Genomic DNA, 18,461 nt, shown 5'->3' with positions numbered 1-18,461 from the left:
AGTTGCCGCCATGTAAAGCAAACCGTGGCCTACCCTCGGAGAGCCTGTGAGAGTGCAGACTATACAGAGCAGCAAGGCCATGGGGGCCCCCGGAGAAGGGGAGGAACATGCCACAACTGGGAAGGTGGAACCAAGCCAGATTTTTTATTTTATCCAAGAGGCAATAGGAAGCCACTGATGACTTTTGGCCAAGAAGTCAGGTGGCCAGACATGTGCTTGAACAGGAAGGAGAGGGAAGCTGGACTGGCCATCCCAAAGACTGACCCACAGCTCCAGGCTTGCTTTGGGGCTCCTGGAGACCAGACAGGGCCTGGATGTACCATTTCCCTGTAGCTTTTTTCCCCCAGGCAGAGGGGTTGTTTTGTCCAGAGGGCAGTGGGTCTAAGCAGGGTAGTCTGTCTCCATGAGAAAGTTTTCCAGCACTTCATAGAGGCTGAGGCTGTTGGAGACCTGCAGGCTGAGGCCACCGCTGTCTAGAGAGGACACACCTTCGTGCCTTTGGACGGCCTCATGGCAGAGCTGGCAGATTCGGGGCACTACCTGGGGGTAGAATGGAGGGGAGATGAGGAGCCACGTGTCCACTGGGGTGTTCTCACAACCCATGCCTGGGGGCTGCTGCTTCTTGCTCACTGGCTCTTCTCAATTGTTCTGTGGCCCGGGGAGGTTCTGAGTTGTGGGCCTAATACATGAGCTGGGCGTGTGTCCTCCTTACCTTCACCAGAATGAGGTTCTTCTCCATGGGCCTCCTGGAGAGCGTCTGCCCAAAGCCCAGGTAGATGGTGTAGTCTGGAGAGGTGCGTCTCCTCTGGTCCCTGTACTCGGCCAGTTCTAGAAGGAATAGGTTTTGAGCCAGGACAGCCCTCCCTGCTGGGCTCAGGAGGGAGGACACCAAAGGAAGAGGGAGACCGGGCACCCGAGCTAGGGGTGGGCAGAGAGGTGGGCCCGCAGGGCTGGGCACCCGGGCTAGGGGTGGATGGAGAGGTGGACACGCAGGGGCTGGGCACTGACCCTTGCGGAAGACAGAGAAGTCAAAGATGGGCCTGGCCTCGTTCCGAGGGAGCAGGCGGGGTAGGGGCGGGGTTCCCGCAGATGACAGGAGGCTGCTCCGCTCCCAGTACACTTTACATTTGCCCATTCTCTTGGCCCAGAGGCTCTGGTCCCAAAATTGCAGCTGCAGCCCTGGTCCTATGTGTTCCATCAACTGCTCGGTATAGTGCACCTGCTTCTGGTCTGCCAACTTCAGGGCTGCTGGGCTGGGGAAAGCCACAAGCTGGTGGTCCTGGGAGACCCCTGCCACCAGGCCAGGGCTGCTGGCCACAAATAGGCAGCAGGTCTGGACCACAGCCACCTGCCTCACTATCTGACCCTTGTAGAGGATGGTCACGTCTAAGCCAGTAGGGAGGGAGCCTGGGGAGGGATGAAGGAAACCCAAGTGAGATCTGCGTCCTAAGCACCACCTCCCAAACCCAAACTCCTTACTCACTGCTCAGGGGGAGCTGGGGGGCCGGACCAGGGGAGGCTCCATCCTGAAGGTGGTCAGCTTCACTGAGACAGACAGCAGGCTTTTCCCCTGGGAGGCAGGAATGGTCCTGGCTGAGGCCCCCTAATTGGGAGAGGGAGGGGCAGGAGGGGGTCCAGGGCAATCTGATTATGTTCCTTCCCATGTCCCCGTGTGCCCCCCACATTCCAGGCTTCCTGGATCTTACCTGGGTCTCTGAGAGATGGCAGGGGCCCTGCTTGAGCCTCCCAGGGTTCACTGGGGAGGGTCTCTGTCCACCGCGAGTATGGACCCTCAGCCTCTCTCCAGAGCTCTGGATCAATGTCTGGTGGGGGGAGGTATCAGGTCACCTCCCTGCTTGTCCTGGCGGAAGTATGGCCACCCTCCTCTCTCAGGCCCCTGACACTACTCAGCCTGCTCCATTATCCATTCACTCCTCAGCTTCTTTGACAGGATTGCCCTCTTGGGCCCTCCTGATGCTTTGTCCTGAGTGGGCCCATCCGGGTCCCTGCCCTGCGTGGACCTGGCTGTGTCTCTGTCTGGGTCTGTCTTGTTTCTCTGCAGCTCCTTTGGGTTCAATCATACTGATGACTCCCAGCCCACCTCTGGCATGGTCTCTGTTACCAACTCCCTTCTGAGGAGCCAGAGGACCTGAGTTCAAATGCTACCTCTGCCTCTTCCCAGCTGGGGGGCTGAGAACAAACCCCTCCTTCCTCCTCAGACCCCCAGGGTCATCCTCATCCCATGAATTCAGCCCCCATTGGACCCCTTATCCCCACCCCATCTCAAGCCTTCATCCCCTCTCCAGAAGCATGTCAGTGGGCTTTGCCTCCCATCACTCTCACACTCAACAAATCCTGGGGCTCCCTGGTATCTGCATGCTCCGCCACAATTTCCACTTGCCACCCCAGGCCCTGGAACATGCATCAGTCTTTGGGGTCCAGCTTATGCACCACCTTCCTACAGAGCCGCTCCCGCTGACTTCCCTGCAACACCGGGGCTGCCCCATAACCATGACCTCTCTGAGGGCAGGGGCAGGTTGCCCCCTCCTCCCCTGCCCCCTGCTCCTCCCCTCATTGGGCAGAACCTCACCTTGGATATATTCAGTGGCCTCTTCCAGGCCCTCCAGCTCACTCTCCTCCAGGACCAGTTGGAGGAGGTCAGGACCAGAAACGTCTGGGGTTCAAGAGGCCACAGCTCAGGGACCAGGGCCAGGACTCAGAAGCCTCAGCCCCACTCCCCCCACCCCATTCCTAGCCCCTCACCAGTAGCCTGTCCATCCAGGGAGAGGACCTGGAGCCCAGCCTGCAGCTGCAAGGAGACATCGTCAGCCACGAGGTGCCAGCAGATGAGGGCAGTGGGGGAGACAAGGACATGGGACAGGGGAGAGGTCAGGGACCAAGACACTGCCCAGGAGTTGGGCACCCTTCCTCAAGTCTCCAGGATCCTCCCCCATGCTGTCAGCATCTCCTGGCTGGGGTAGGGGCAGGGCAGGAAGGAAGAGGGGCTGTTCAGCCTTGACTTCTGCAAACCTTTGTCATTGTGCCGTCACCCCCGAATCCTAAGGGACTGATGCCTATCAGCTGCTCCTCCCCAGCAGTCCCATCGACTTCTGGAGAGAGTGAGAGGATTGAGTGAGCCACTGACGGCCCCTTCCTGGAATGGCCTTCAGGGTTCTGCTGGGAACTCCCTGCTTACCTGACTCCTTGGGCCAGGGCTGGCTGAGCCTGAACACCTTGTGCGGGTCCTGCTCATCCGAAGACCTGTCATCCACCAGCGTGAACAGCTGGGTGCTCTTCAGGGCACACCGGAAGTTGGTCTTCCAGTGGGTTCGCTCTGAGGCCTCTGGGGGCTGGGGACTACTGCCCTCGGGGTCAGGCTGCCACCGACCTCGGGCGATGGCCCAGGCCTGCCAGGGGCAAAGGGCAGCAACTGTGAGCAAGTGCAACCCAGCCCCCTGCACACAGGCTCTGCCCCCCCAGCCCCAGGAGTCCTACCTTGAAGATGCTCGCATCTTCTTCGCTGGTATCCTTCCTCGACAGGTGTTTCCAGGGCACCCGGAAGCGGGTGCGGGTGGCATCCAGCCAGCCCAGCCCCTGGTAGCGCCCACTGCTGACCTCCCTCAGAAGCCATTCGCCAAAGAGTACTCGCTGAGACCCCCTGCAGAGATGGGCATGCTGGGTCAAGGTGGCCATGGGGGCCAGGGGAGGAAGAGCTGAGGGCATTGGGTTCTTCTGCTGAGGGTCTAAGCAATGGACTCTCTTACCTCTTGGCATCTGAAGCCATTGTTGGTTAGAATGTGGTCTGGGGTGCGGTGGTGAGGTGGGGCCACAGGCAGGATTGGTGACTCACAGATGCCCCAAGTTCAAACTGCTCTTTCAGATTAGAATTCTTTGCACTGGGACCCTACAAAGCCGTCAAAACGGGGTAGAGGGTTGGGGGGCAGGGAGGTGAGAAAAGTGGGGACCAAGGAGGCCCAGAGAGAGGTAGGCTTTCACTACTGATGGATGAATCAGACCCCACCTAGCCTGAGTGCCCTGGTCAGACCTCGGCTGGGGGACCCTGCTGAGCTCAGGACGTGACAGTCTAAGAGGGCCATTGATAAAGTGGAGAGTCCAGAAGAGGCCAAGCAGGACAGGGAAGGGCCTGGGTTTCATGTTACATAAGGAGGGATCAGTCGAAAGGAAGCGGCATTCAGCCTGGAAAAGCAAAGACTCAGGGTATGTGCAGTATTTTAGAGAAAAAGGGATGAAAGGAGGGCAGGGTCCAGGGTAGGAAGAGCTTCTACGGAGCTGCCACAGGCAGGGCCTGTTTACATGCGTGGGTGAACCAAGGCACCCATGTCATCATGGGTGTGCGCACACACTTCACGTGGGCTATGTGGTCTGGGCATTCGGTAAACACGGTCCCACCGCCCAGTGTGTGCTCCAGAGCTCTAGACATGGACCTCTCTGCGGAGGCGGAAACGGAGGCAGCGCAGAGAGCGAAAGGCATTGGCCCCAGGGGGCCCAGCTGGCCAGGGAGCAGCAGGGACCCTTCTCCTGGGCCCCTCCCGACGCTGACTTCTGTGAGCGGATCGGTCAGGATCGAAAACAGAAAGTGAAAGCGTCGTCCGTCCGGGCTTCAGCTGGAAAGTCAGGCACCGGCCAGGCCCCTCGGCCCCATTCCGCAGGCCCGGAAAGGCTTACCTGTCCCCAGGTAGGTCTCTCTGTCGCCCCCCCCCACCCCGCCCCTTTCCCACCTCTTTTGTCTTTCAGCGCCAATCATCTCGCGCACCTTTCAATCCTTCTGGGTCAGTCTCTGTTCATGTTCCCGCCCTCCTCTCCTCCCTCTCCGTCTCCCTTCTCTCTCTGTCCTTGTCTGTCTCTCTGTCTGTCTCTCTCCTCCCTTCTCCCTTGGCCCCCAGTCTCAGTACCTGGAGGCGCTGTGGGCAGGAAAACTCAGTCTCGCAGAAGTCCAGCCTCTCTCCAGCCTTTATAGGGCTCCCCTGGGGGTGGCGCTTAGACCTCCTCAGCCGCCTAACCCTGCCGAGGAGGAGGAAGTACCCCAGGGCAGGAGAGCCCCCTTGGTTCTGGGCCCTGGCCTCCTAGAAGTCACGTGGTCCAAAGATGGAAAGGGAGGGTGAGGTCCGGAGGAGGGGGGTGGGACAGAACTCTCTGTGTCTCTTCTGCCCTGTCTCTCTCTCTCCTCTCTCTGTCTCTGTCTCCCTCCCTTCCATTCAGAGAGCTGAGAGTGAATCATAGCACGGCCACTAAGAGAGTGACCTTAGCCAAGTCCTCTTGGGCTTCATTTTCGGTATCTGGGACAAGCTTGGGCTCAATGATCTCTTCGGTTCCCATCTCACTCCTGTGGAGGTGGCGGTTGGGGCGTGCCAGGGTCGCTGTCCAGCTGCTGGATTGATCGGGAAACTTGCTTGGCTCCCGGCGCCTTTGCCACGTTCTCCAGCTCCTGCTTCTTTGTGCAGACCCTCCTCCTCCCCAGACATCCCCAAGGTGACTCCTGCATCCCCTGAGCCTTCTGGGCAACGGACGCCCTCAGGTCCTTCCCTCGCCTGGATTTTCTCCCGCTCACCAGAGCCCCTCCTTCGGTGGGCAAACCACCTTCGCCCTGGCTTTTCTGCATTATCTGTAAGTGTGGAGTTGGAAGGTTACCTCAGCCTCCTCATTTTACAGAGTCAGAAGTTGGGGTCTTCCCCAAAGCCAGCAGCAGAGCTGCTCGAGGCCAGGGCACGGTGTTAGCCAAAGGTCCTCAGACTCCAAATTCAGGCCTCTTCCCTCTGCCATGAAGCCTTCCTGCTGCCCCTTTCCCTCAAACTTGGGCTTAGTTGATCGATCGATTAACAAGCATTTCTTAAGCACCTACTAAGTTCCAGGCACTGGAATAATAGAGAAAAGAGTGGAAATGGCCCTCAGGGAGCTTGGAGTCTAACCAGGAGATGAGAACAACACCCATAAATATTCAGAAAATATGTTGGAGAAGGGAGAGAAAAAAGAAAAAATCTACATTCCAAATAAATACAAAGTGCTTTTTGGAGGCAGACCCCAAGGACCCAGGGGCAGAGGAGTGGGCATCATGGCAGGCCTCAGGTGGAAGGTGCCTTTGGAGAATGCAGGATGAGAGGGGAGAGAGAAGGCACTGCAGGTAGGCATCCGGGCTGGCCAGTGCCAAGTCACAGAGAGACAGGCCACTGTGTATAAGGCGAGGAAGGCAGCCATACCTGACAGAAGTGGGGTGTATTGGCAGTACCAGGGAAGGAGGCCTGGGGTGGTAAGGGTGGGACTGTTTGAGATATGTCCAGGGCTGAACAACTGGAGGTCAGGAGCCAGGTCTTTACCTGGGCTGTGCCTCATGCCAGGTGTGCTCTCCCTCATCTCTGCCTCCTGGCTCCCCTGGCTTCCTCCCAGACTGTCCCCAAGTTATCCTGTCAGTAGCTATTCCTCCCTAGAGTTATTTGCATGTTGTCTCCCCATCAGAAGGGGAGCTCCCCAAGGGCAGGGGCTGTCCCTGGCCTCTCCTATGCTCACCACTTGGTCAAATGATCCCATGTGCCTGGCCCAGTGCTACGCCCAAGTGTAGACAGCCTTCCCACAGGAGAGAGGGAGCGCTCACTACTGGGTTCCCAGTCCTGGATGGATGGAGTGCTGGGACTTTGGGAAGATGGGGAGACACAGGTATGTTTATAGGCTACTGTAGGGCATGAGCTGCTAGAACCTGGTAGAGTGGGTGGGGATGAGCAGCGGGAGGGGAAGGGTGGAAGCAGGTCTCTTGTGCAGGGGGAGGGCAGAGATACTGGCCGCTTCCTACCTCCCCTCATTTTACACATGCAGAAACTGAAGCAAACAGTGGAGTGACTGGCCCAAGGTCACAAAGTGGTCTGAGGCCATTCTGACTGCAAACCCGGGCCCCACCCCAGAGTTGGCTGAGCAGGATCATATTTAATCCTCACAAACACTGGGCGGGGCTGGGGGGGGTGAAGGGCTGTTGTTGACCCCGTTTTACAGTTCGAGGCAGACAGAACATTCAGTGACTTGTCCAGGGTCACACAGCTAGTAAGTGTCTGAGCCTGGATTTGAACTCTGGTCTTCTGGACTCCAGGCCCCGAGAGATGACTTAGCGTAGCTTTCTTGTCTGCTAGTTGGTGCTTACTAGTGGCCCCACCCCTCTGCAGATTCTCAGGTGTGCGCTAAGTCTTCCTCACTTCGGGAGTGTGAACCCTGGATCCCTGGGTCAGGAACAGTCCCTAGACTGGCCCTTCCTCCGGTTACACTTTGTCTTCTCTCCCATTCTTCCCCTTAGCCGGGGATCTACACCTGCCCCAGCCGGACCGAGCAGGCCAGTGCTCAGAGCCGCAGAGGAGCAAACTGGCCCGAGCACCCTCCCCAAGCCAAGGCCAGCTGGTGTCCTCCCCACCCGTTAGCCCCCGAAAAGAGGAACAGAAAGGGGCAGCCGGCTTTCTCAGAATCACTTCCTTCCCTCCATAGTCTGGGGATCAGATAATGTCCCGGGCTGGGAGTGGCCAATAGGCCCATGGGGCTGGGAACAGCTGGGGGTAGGGGCCGAAGGCCATGTCAGGGAGTGGGGCCTGAGGCCCAGCTCATTCAGATTTCATGATTTCAGGCCAGGTTTGGGTCCAGTGGGAGCTGGGGCAGGCAGGGGACCTGGGACCAAGGTGGGCCGGACCAGGCTGCACCATGTCCAAGCTGACCACGGGCAGCCGGGGAGGAGCCTGCCTGGGACTGTGATGGAGTCACTGAGGACCACTGGGCAGCTAGGCAAGTGTAAGAGGCTGGAGATTTGGGACAGGATTGGGGGCCCTGAAGTGGGGCAGGGTGGGGAAGGGGGGAACCCTGGGAAGAGGATGTGGCCCCTGGGTTTATAGGAAGCTGCCCCTGAAGGCAGAGAAACTGAAACCCAGGTGGGGCTGCCAGAACTCAGAGGCACCTTCAGCTCAGCACTTTTTAATTTGGGGCCCAGAGACCCAACAAGTCCGGGCCATGGCCAGAGCCAGACCTAGGAATGCACAGGCATGAGGGGCCCAGAGCAGGGTGGGGGAGCAGCTTGGTCTGCATCACTCCCCCGACTCCCTCATGTCCAAGCCGTGGAAGGGGAGTGGCACACCATGAGGGAGGCCCAGAGACCTCAGCTGGGACTCGGCCCCATTAGGGTGGGCTGTTGGCCTCGGGGGCTGGTTCGTCCTCAGCCGAGGTTGGCTGTATCTGCATTTCCCTGTCCCCACTCTTATTTGCTTCTACATTGCTCTGGTCAACCTTGGACTCCTCCCTGGGCTCTTCCTCGGATGCCACTACAGGCTCCTCAGACTCTTCCTCAGGTGCCACCACAGGCTCCTTGGGGTCCTCCTCGGGCTCCTCCTCAGGCTCCTCAGGCTCTTCCTTGGGCTCCTCCACAGGCTCCCTGGGCACCACCACGGGTGCCATGGGCTCTTCCTCAGGCATCACCATGGGCTCCTCAGGCTCTTCCTCGGGCACTACCATGGGCTCCTTGGGTGGCTCCTTGGGCGGCTCCTTGGGCACCACCGAGAGCAACTGGGGCTCTACAGATGCCATCAGGAGTTCCTCAGGCTCCTCAGACACCACCAGGACCATATCGAGCTCCTCAGGCTCCTCAGGCTCCTCTGGCACCACCATGGGCTCCTCGGCCACTGGGCTGTTGATGACCACCACATCTGCCTGGGCACCAATGTCCTCCCCAAACCACACAGCTTTGTACCCTCCATCCTCTGACTTCCGCTCCTTGGTCAAGATAGACCTCATAGGCCCCTCTTTACTGGTTCCGAGGCTCCCCTCATCTCTGGCCTCCCCCTTCTCCTCCTCGGCCTCTCCAACCACAGGGCTGGGTGTCTCGACCTCAGGTGGCGGGTCTGGGCCACTGCTGGGCCCCCCTGGGGAGTCATCCTTGAGGGGCTGAGGTCCAAGCCCCAGCTCTGGGCTAGGGCTGGCCAAGGCCGCCCAGTGGCCTGACTCCTGGGCTTGGAATGTTTTGTTGTCATACCCTGAGTCCTGTAAGTCGATCTATGGGAGGAGAGATGCAAATAGTGAGGTGCCAAGGTGTCAGCCCCCAAAACCTCCCCCATTCCCTTCCTTCAAGGCTCTGTCTCCCAGCACCTTGTTGGTGTCTCTCTCTCTAGCCTCACCTGTCAGCTTTTATGTCTATTTCACTGATTCTTCTTTCCTATGTAGGCCTGGAGTCAGGAAGACCTGAGTTCAAATCCCACCTCAGACACTTCCTAGATGTTGCCCCTGAGCAAGCTGACTTCCCCTTTGCCTGCCTCAGTTGCTCTATCTCTAAAATGGGGATAATATCAGCACCTCCTTCCCAGGGTTGCTGGAAGAATCCAAGGAGATAACAGCTGTGGAGCGCTTTCTCTCTCCGCTGTCTCTCCTCTCACTTGATTCTGTCTAGATGTCTTGTGCCTCTGCGTCACCTACATCTTTATCCCTTCCAGAGAAAAGTTCTTGCCTGTCTCCATCTCTTGTCTCTGGATCCCTCCTGTGTGTCTCTGGGCCTCATCTCTTCTTCTGATCTCTGCTCTCTCCCCTCCTTCTCTCTGTCTCTCTTGTCTCTGTCTGTCCCAGTCTCTGTGCTCTCCCCTCCCAATCCCTCCCCTCCCTCTCTGTCTCTCCTGATCTCTCTATCCTCTTCCCTCCCTCTCTCTCTGTCTCTCTTGTCTCTGCCTCTCCCAATCTCTCTATCCTCTCCCCTCCCTCTCTCTGTCTCTCTTGTCTCTGTCTCTTTTGATCTCTCTATCCTCTCCTCTCTCTCTCTTGTTTCTGTCTCTCCTGATCTCTCTATCCTCTCCTCTCTCTCTCTTGTTTCTGCCTCTCCCAATCTCTCTATCCTCTTCCCTCCCTCTCTCTGTCTCTCTTGTCTCTGCCTCTCCCAATCTCTCTATCCTCTCCCCTCCCTCTCTCTGTCTCTCTTGTCTCTGCCTCTCCCAATCTCTCTACCCTCTTCCCTCCCTCTCTCTCTGTCTCTCTTGTTTCTGTCTCTCCCAATCTCTCTATCCTCTCCTCTCCCTCTCTCTGTCTCTCTTGATCTCTCTATCCTCTCCTCTCTCTCTCTTGTTTCTGTCTCTCCCAATCTCTCTATCCTCTTCCCTCCCTCTCTCTGTCTCTCTTGTCTCTGTCTCTCCTGATCTCTCTCTCCTCTCCTCTCTCTTGTTTCTGCCTCTCCCAATCTCTCTATCCTCTTCCCTCCCTTTCTCTCTGTCTCTCTTGTCTCTGCCTCTCCCAATCTCTCTATCCTCTTCCCTCCCTCTCTCTCTGTCTCTGTCTCTCTTGATCTCTCTATCCTCTTCCCTCCCTCTCTCTCTGTCTCTCTTGTCTCTGCCTCTCCCAATCTCTCTATCCTCTCCCCTCCCTCTCTCTGTCTCTCTTGTCTCTGCCTCTCCCAATCTCTCTATCCTCTCCTCTCCCTCTCTCTTACCTCTGAATCCCTGCTGTCTGTCTCCCACCCCACCCCCCCCACTCCCACCCCTGCATCTCTGTTCCTGAGCGGGCCTCACCCCATGCTTGCTGCTGAGACCACACTTCTGGCACCTATCGTGCTTATAGATGAAGACTCCCAGCAGGACCAGGGACAGGAAGAGCAGGGCTCCCAGCACCCCTCCCAGGATGGCCATCTCATTCACTGTGGACCTCTGCTGCTCCTGGCCTCCTGGGGAGCCACCTGGCAGAGACAGCAGCCAGCCTCCAGCCTTCTCTAGGGGCTGGGAGCCCCTCATCTGGCCCCAGCTGGAGAGCCTAGGGTCATATGGGGGGATGGCAGGTCCCTGCCCAGCCCCCTCCCCCCACCCACTGGCCAGAGACATCTGGAGCCAGGTATGCCCTCCCCACAGGGCGGGGCCAGCCCAGGACTTTAGGCCCAGTCTGGCCTGTGTCACATAGTGTCATAAACCACCTAGGAGAGGGAGGACAGGGGAGGGCAGGGGAGCAACCAAGGTGTCAGGGCGTATCCCCAGGGGGCAGCTCGGCTGGCCACCTAACCAGATAAGAGATCTCGTCCTCTGGCTATGAGGGGTAGCTCTGCACCAGGTTGCAGGGAGGGAACCTGGGGGGATGGCACTGATGAAGGGGGGCACCACCTGTGGGCCTGGAGGGTGCAGTGGGCCCTGGAGAGGTTGTTGATGAGACACTTGGCTCTGAAGATAGTCCACCAGGTGCTGCGGATGTTTCTCCTATGATCCCCCCTGGTGCTCCAGTCTGGGAGTCCCCAGAGGGGCCAGGGCTTGGGGGATCTGGGGGTCCCTGGGTAGGGGGCGTGGTCGCGGGTTTCACGGTGGTGCCTGAGTGTGGGGGGACCAGGGTGGGAGCAGGGCCAGGGCCGGGGGGCCCCTGGGTAGTGGGCGTGGTCGCGGGTTTCACGGTGGTGCCTGAGTGTGGGGGGACCAGGGTGGGGGCAGGGCCAGGGCCGGGGGGCCCCTGGGTAGTGGGCGTGGTCGCGGGTTTCACGGTGGTGCCTGAGTGTGGGGGAACCAGGGTGGGAGCAGGGCCAGGGCCGGGGGGCCCCTGGGTAGTGGGCGTGGTCGCGGGTTTCACGGTGGTGCCTGAGTGTGGGGGGACCAGGGTGGGGGCAGGGCCAGGGCCGGGGGGCCCCTGGGTAGGGGGCGTGGTCGCGGGTTTCACGGTGGTGCCTGAGTGTGGGGGAACCAGGGTGGGAGCAGGGCCAGGGCCGGGGGGCCCCTGGGTAGGGGGCGTGGTCGCGGGTTTCACGGTGGTGCCTGAGTGTGGGGGAACCAGGGTGGGAGCAGGGCCAGGGCCGGGGGGCCCCTGGGTAGGGGGCGTGGTCGCGGATTTCACGGTGGTGCCTGAGTGTGGGGGGACCAGAGTGGGGGCAGGGCCAGGGCCGGGGGGCCCCTGGGTAGTGGGCGTGGTCGCGGGTTTCACGGTGGTGCCTGAGTGTGGGGGGACCAGGGTGGGGGCAGGGCCAGGGCCGGGGGGCCCCTGGGTAGTGGGCGTGGTCGCGGGTTTCACGGTGGTGCCTGAGTGTGGGGGAACCAGGGTGGAAGCAGGGCCAGGGCCGGGGGGCCCCTGGGTAGGGGGCGTGGTCGCGGGTTTCACGGTGGTGCCTGAGTGTGGGGGGACCAGAGTGGGGGCAGGGCCAGGGCCGGGGGGCCCCTGGGTAGGGGGCGTGGTCGCGGGTTTCACGGTGGTGCCTGAGTGTGGGGGAACCAGAGTGGGAGCAGGGCCAGGGCCGGGGGGCCCCTGGGTAGGGGGCGTGGTCGCGGGTTTCACGGTGGTGCCTGAGTGTGGGGGAACCAGAGTGGGAGCAGGGCCAGGGCCGGGGAGCCCCTGGGTAGGGGGCGTGGTCGCGGGTTTCACGGTGGTGCCTGAGTTGGGGAGGGTCAGGGTAGGGGAAGGGCTGGGGGACTTTGGGGAGTCCTGGATGGGAGGTCTGGTTGGGGTGCTCCTCGAGGTTGGAAAGGTCTTTGTACCCCTTCCCTGAGTCGTGGACTCTGGGGAAGACCCAGGTGATGGGGGGGCGGGGGTCCAAGGGCTGCTGGTAGCCGAGGGAAGCAGGGGCACTGAGGTCGTCCCGCCTACAGCTGGGGACGGGAGGCTCAGTGTCACCAGGGACCAAACTCCAGCCTCCACCCTAGGCTCCCATACGAGTTGATCTCGGCTCCTTGAGGTCAGGGACTGTGCTCCGATGCATCCCGCCCTCACCCCCAGGAACGCAGGGACTCTATGGGCCTGACCTTGGGGCCTGGCTTAGCTGTGCCTGCCCTGAGGGTCTGAGAGGGGGCACTACCTGGAGGGGTGGGCTTTGTGTCTTGGACAAGGATCTCAATGGTGGTGGTATCCTTCTCCGAGGTCAGCTCATCCAAGACCTCAGCCTGAGGGAGGGAGCAGGCTGGTCAGCTCTGTCCCCTGCCCTCCCCTCCCAAAGGCACTGGTCCCTGGGACGGAACCTACCTCCAGGTAAAGCACCTGCGGGGGCCCCACCGTATCATTGGTCCGAACAACCTCCCCAGACATCCTGAAGGCCGAGCTGTTGGTGATTCGGTACTGGAGGCCTGAATTGGGCACCTGCGAGACAGGATGTTGGGATGAGTGCATCCCAGTCCCCCTCCCTCATGCCCTCAGGAGACCCCCTCCAGCCCCCCCAGCTCTGTCCGCCTCCCCCCCCAGGATATCCTTCTTCCTTACACCTGCTGGGAAGTCGTCATCCTCAGCTCTGAGCCTCAGCTCCTTCTCAGGGTCTTCTGCATCTCTCACAGCGACATTGACGCCAGTGCCTGGGGGCACCCAGCCTCGGTATAGGGCCTGGGGGAATCGAGGTGGGTACAGCTGCCCAGCCACTGCCTGGATGGTGACCTGAGTCACAGAATAGCTTCCCGTGTGCACTTGCTGTTGAGCCTAGGGACAACACAGGAAACCAAGACACAGACTGAGCTCCCCACAGGGCCCTGAAAGGCCCCATCCATCGTCAGAGACAGAGGGAAACCCCAAGAGCCAGAGCATCACCCAGAATAAGGCAGGAGTGGGGACTGGGCACGATGGAGACCACAGCCATGACTTTGGGGCCCTGTGACAAAGAACCCTCATGGGGAGAAGCTAGCTTCCCCAAACTGGCTCTGGATCTCAGTCCCTGGGCCTCAAGCACTGTGAAACAGTAGTCCCCTGGAGCACACCCGTGGGGAAGGATAGGCAGTCAGTCCATCAACGTGTATTAAGTACCTACTGAGTGCCAGGAGCTGTACTAAACATTGGAGATACAAGAGGCAAAAGAGGGTCCTTCCCCTCAAGGACAATCTAATGGGGGAGACAACATGTAAATCGATACAAAGAAAGCTCCAGGTAGGATAAATTGGAAATTAACCAAGGGGAGGTCCTGGAATAGAGGGGATGGGGAAGGCTTCCTGTAGGCGGTGGTGGGGGGGAGCAGTGTGAAATGGCCAGAGAAAGTTCCCAGAGCCCAGAGATGGAGGGTCTTGTTCATGGAACAACTGGGAGGCAGAGAGGTGGGGCCTCAAAGAGTAGCGTGGGAGAGGAAGGTATAGGAAAACTGGAAAGGGAGCAGGCAAGTTATGAAGGGCTCTGAATGCCAGAAAAAAAGGTTTTATATTTCCTCCTGGAGGTATAAGAAGGCCTTAGAGTTTACTGAGTAGGGGGTGGTATTATCAGACCTGTTCTTTAGGAAAATCACTTTGGTGGCTGAATGGAGAGTGGATTAGAGCAGGGAGAGACTGAAGCAGTAAGTTATTGTAACAGTCCAGGAGTGAGGAGATAAGAGCCTGCGTCAGGGTTGGGGCAGAGTCAGAGGAGAGAAGGGGGTGTATTTGAGAGGTGCTGCGGAGGGGAAATCTGCAGGCTTTGGCCACCATATTGGATCTGGGGAGTGAGAATGAGAGGTCCAAGGATAATGCCTAGATTGGGAGCCTGAGGGACTTGGAAGAGGGTGGTGCCCTCCATACTAATACGGAAGGTTTAGGGGGAAAGAGAATGAGTTCAGTTTTGGACACTTTGAGTTTCAGATGTCTATGTCCAGTTCAAGATGTCTGCAGGGCAGTTAGAAGATTGAAGGTCAGCTGGGAAGTGGGGGCAGGAAAGATAGATTGGAGAATTCTCAGCACAGAGGTCATCATTGAATCCACGGGAGCTGATAAGGTGAAAGAGAGGCCCAGGCCAGAGCTGGAGGGATACCCACCCGGTCAGGGAGGACATAGTCTAGAGAGGGGAGTAGCACCCAGACCTGCTTCTCACCTGGACTAGCAGATTGAAGGTCTTGGGGTCAGGGACAGCTTTGGCCATGGTGATGTTGCCCGAGTCCACACCAATCTGAAATGTATCATCTGTGTTCCCTGGGGAAGATGTGAGGGGGAGGTCACCTTCAGTCAGTCATCTCTGTGCCTACCCCCTCTTCAAACCAGAGGAATGGTAGTGGTCAGGCAGTTCAGAGGGCCTGGGCTCTGATGGCAGAGGGGCGGGGGCGGATCTCACCCTCAATAATGCTGTATCCGATTGGTTCATTGATGGCAGTGTCTCCATCGATAGCGTATACAGGCCCAGGTTCGAAGGTCAGGGGTGATGTCTAGAGGAGGGTAGGAGGAGAACCAGTGGGGGTGGTATCCCTGATCCAGCTTCCCTCACACAGACTGGCTAGGAGGGAGGGCTGGTGGCTTTCTGCAGTGTCCATCTCTTGAGTCCCAAGCTGACCCTAATTGGCCTGTGCAAAGTTCCTGCAGGGAGTGAGCAGTGCCCAGAGTTTTCTGCCAAGGAGGCAGCGATGAGGCCACTGGTGGGTATATCTAGGAGGCTATGAGGGGAACTTCCTTGAGAACCTAGGCCGTATTAGGAAGAAAATTGTTATTAAATGACTAGGGCTAGGGACTGGCCCTGGGCTTCACTGGGGTTGGGAACATGCAGGAAAGGGAGGTTCTGGGCACAAGCATCTCCAAGGGGTCTGGGGTCTCCAAGGCTCTCCTCATCCTCCTCCCAGCTGCCCGCCTCTCTAGTCAGGCCAAGAACTTTGGCCATGAGCTCACAACCTCTTACTTGGGCAGGCAGAGGCTCAGAGAGGAAAGGCCCAAACCTGACTGCTGAATGTCAGACTCTGAATGCGAACAGTCTCCACCCCTAGTCACTTAATAACTCTTTTCTCTCTTAATTTGGCCCAGGTTGTCAAGGAAGTTCCTCCTGTAGCCTCCCAGACATGCCCACCAGTGGCCTCAGTCCTGCTTTCTTGGCAGGAAGGTCCTGTCACTGCTCAGTCTTTGCAGGAACTCCACCAAGCCCAGCTGGGGTCAGTTTGGAGCCCCAGAGATGGACTCTGTGGGAGTCCTTCACTGGCCCTCCGTCCTGGTCACCTGAGCATGGGTGGTTGGGAGGAGAGTGCATGTGAGGAGAGATGCCCACCACCCCTGCTCTTCTCCCTCCCCCTTCCCCAGGCATGGCCATTACCAGGACAGAACCAGTGGGCACAGCTCCTTGGTACTGTGCATGGACGCAGATTCGCCCATCAGTGTACACACAGGGTAAGAACCATGGAGGGCGCATGTCTGCAGGCATCACTTGGATTATGACTGTGGCTGTGGCGGTGTGACTAGGCTCCACTTCTGGCTCCAGAGTGTCCTGTGGCAGAGCCCCCAACCACACTTGAGTGGGATGCAGGAGGACCTGGCTGACCACCCCGTGCTGGTGTTGGGGTACTCCTTTCTGTGGTCCCCTTCAAAGCCCCTGGCCTTAGGGGATAAAGAGGCCTGTTTGGGGGCTGGGGGTCACTGGGCATAAACTGTGCCATCTTGGGTCTGCCATCTAAGTGCCCAAAGGCTTCAGGGCATAGAAAAATAGAGCTCCGAGAGCTCAAAGAGCCTGAGGAAGAGCCCCCCATTTTATAGAGGGGGAAGCCAAGGCCTAGACAGGGGCCAAGACTGCCTAGGATCACACAGCCAGGTTCCTTGGGGGTCCAGGAGGGGAAGGAACTCACCCTGGCCAGAAGGTGGAGGACCATGATTGGGTTCTTCTCGTAGTCCAGAGCCTGGACCAGCTGAAGGGCGGGGAAGTTAACTCCAGCCAGGGAGAAAACCAGGTCTGCATCCTGTTGCAGGGGTGGAGGGGGCAAGACAGTCAAGGAGCAGTCAGCTGGAGTCTAAGGCTCCCTCCCCCCCCCACCCTAGGCAAGTGGCTGAGTCATATACCTCAGCTGGAGCCTAGCACCAGGCTCTGGCTGGGAGTCGGGGGTGGGGGGGGGGGGAGAAGGGTGCTCAGGGGTGGTCTTGGAGGGGCTGGGAGAGGGTCCTCTGGGGTCCTCCTGGAGGGACTAGGAGAGGAGGAGAGTGCTCTGGGGTCCTTCTGGAGGGACTGGGAGAGGAGGAAGATGCTCTGTGTTTCTCCTGGCGGGGTTGGGGGAGGGAGAGGGTGCTCTGGGGTCCCCTGGAGGTGTTGGGAGAGGAGGAGGATGCTCTGGGGTTCTTCTGGAGGTGTTGGGGGAGGGACAGGGCCCTCTGGGGACCTCCCAGAGGGGTTGGGGGAGGGAGGAGGGTGCTCTGGGGTCCTCCTGGAGGGGCTGGGAGAGAAGAAGGGCTCTCAGGAGGAAGCCAGCTCAACTGACCGGGGGGCTCTGCCCTAAGAGACTGTAGAAAAGCGTGTCTCCATCCTCATCTGTGGCTGTCAGTTCTGTGGCTGGGATGACAGTGGTCCCCACGTTGGTGTCCTATACAGAATATGGGGAGGTTGAGCGGGAACAGCTCAGCTCCATCCCTGGTTCAAACCCCGGTCCCCACCACAATCGCCCTGTGCATCACATAGCTCACCTCGCTGACATTCCAGGCCTTGCTGGAAAAGGGAAACACGGGAGCCATATCGTTGACATTGAGGACCTCCACAATCACGGGCAGTGTGGTCACCTGGGACAAGCCAGGGGTTAGAGGTCGAGGTTATCACTCCAGCCTGACCCACTTCCCCATCCAGATGCCCCGTCCCCACACTCACCACAGTGGACCCTTCTTTGCACTCCAGGATGGCAGTCAACACACTCTGTGTCTGGGTGGGAGGAAGAAGGGAATGTGGAACTGGTCATTCCCCAAACAAGCTAGGCCCCTGGGCCATCCACACTCTGGAGTGACCGATTGAGGGGGAAGCCCTCTTCCCACCTCCCTTCCTGAAGTGGGGTGGTTCTTGAGGACCCAGGAGGGGGAGGAAAGGAGGGGAAGGGCCCAGGGGCTGGCTCCTGGCTCACCTCATAATCGGGGGCCCTGGTGAGCCACAGCTCACCATTCACAATATCGAAGATGTCCTTAGGATTGGACGAATCACCCACAACCACTGTCTGCCCCAGGGGTGCCGAGACTGTGGCTAGGGGATTCGGAGGGAGCTCATTCTCTTTCACAGAGAACAACTCCTGGTTCACAGAGCACACTGTGGTGGAGTGGGGGGGGGGGGGGAAAGGGGGGGAGGGAATTCCCACTCTGAATCAGCACTGACTTGAATTCTCCTGGAACCCCCTCCATCCCTGCCCCCAGCCTGTCTTCCCCCCCCAGCACCCTGCCCCCAGCCTCTCCATTCCAAGCCCCTCCTACACTCCAGCCTCTCCTCCCCAAACCCCTCCTCCTCCCAGCCCCCTCTTCCTAGCCTCTCCTCTCCCCCCACCTCCCTGACCCCCAGGACCCTGACTCCCTCCCCACCAGTCCTGCCTTTCGTTCAACTCTACTACCCTGGGTCTGGCTCTCAGCTCCGGGGAGAAGCAGTAGCAGCGGTAGAAGCCCCAGGGCCCACCCAGAGACCTCCATGGTGGGGGAGCAGCTCAGCCCCCACCACCCACCCCAGGAGCCTCCAAGGAAGGGGAGAAAAGATCCTTCAGCCTGGCTTGGCCCACCTGCCCTGCCCTGCCCTGCTGCTCTCCTGGCACTAAGGAACCAAGAGCGACCTTTGAGTCCAGCAAATGACGATTATTTATGGCGCCTCCAGCCAGGGCTGGGGAGGGGGGGGGGCTACTCTGACACGCC

General features: G+C 59.2%; 2 protein-coding genes across 4 annotated transcripts; both read right to left on the bottom strand.

Annotated features, from left to right (window-relative positions):
* Positions 1–157: 157 nt before the first annotated feature.
* Positions 158–5,034, bottom strand: IRF7 (interferon regulatory factor 7). Of its 3 annotated transcripts, none has more exons than XM_036764085.1 (12): positions 4,914–5,034; positions 3,765–3,904; positions 3,496–3,658; positions 3,197–3,407; positions 3,031–3,110; positions 2,764–2,809; positions 2,591–2,674; positions 1,707–1,823; positions 1,484–1,603; positions 1,009–1,407; positions 713–828; positions 158–540 (listed from the first exon to the last, which is right to left on the bottom strand). In XM_036764085.1, exons 2-12 carry the CDS (start codon positions 3,782–3,784, stop codon positions 382–384), a joined length of 1,515 nt encoding a protein of 504 aa, XP_036619980.1. In that variant the 5' UTR covers positions 3,785–3,904; positions 4,914–5,034; the 3' UTR covers positions 158–381. The 3 variants fall into 3 exon arrangements, with proteins under 3 accessions (XP_036619980.1, XP_036619981.1, XP_036619982.1); XM_036764086.1 differs by having other exon boundaries at positions 1,484–1,570; XM_036764087.1 differs by lacking the exon at positions 1,009–1,407.
* Positions 5,035–8,119: 3,085 nt separating this feature from the next.
* On the bottom strand, positions 8,120–18,248 carry CDHR5 (cadherin related family member 5). The gene is made up of 14 exons (XM_036764151.1): positions 18,170–18,248; positions 17,696–17,874; positions 17,449–17,499; positions 17,271–17,363; positions 17,069–17,170; positions 16,445–16,555; positions 15,919–16,089; positions 14,959–15,049; positions 14,722–14,819; positions 13,165–13,374; positions 12,931–13,044; positions 12,767–12,851; positions 10,521–10,684; positions 8,120–9,027 (listed from the first exon to the last, which is right to left on the bottom strand). Exons 1-14 carry the CDS (start codon positions 18,243–18,245, stop codon positions 8,158–8,160), a joined length of 2,415 nt encoding a protein of 804 aa, XP_036620046.1. The 5' UTR covers positions 18,246–18,248; the 3' UTR covers positions 8,120–8,157.
* Between the last annotated feature and the right edge of the window lie 213 nt (positions 18,249–18,461).

The sequence above is a fragment of the Trichosurus vulpecula genome, chromosome 6, assembly GCF_011100635.1.
Source record: "Trichosurus vulpecula isolate mTriVul1 chromosome 6, mTriVul1.pri, whole genome shotgun sequence".
NCBI lineage: Eukaryota > Metazoa > Chordata > Mammalia > Diprotodontia > Phalangeridae > Trichosurus > Trichosurus vulpecula.
Note: the sequence above shows the minus strand (reverse complement) of the source record. Positions and strands in the feature narration are given on the sequence as shown.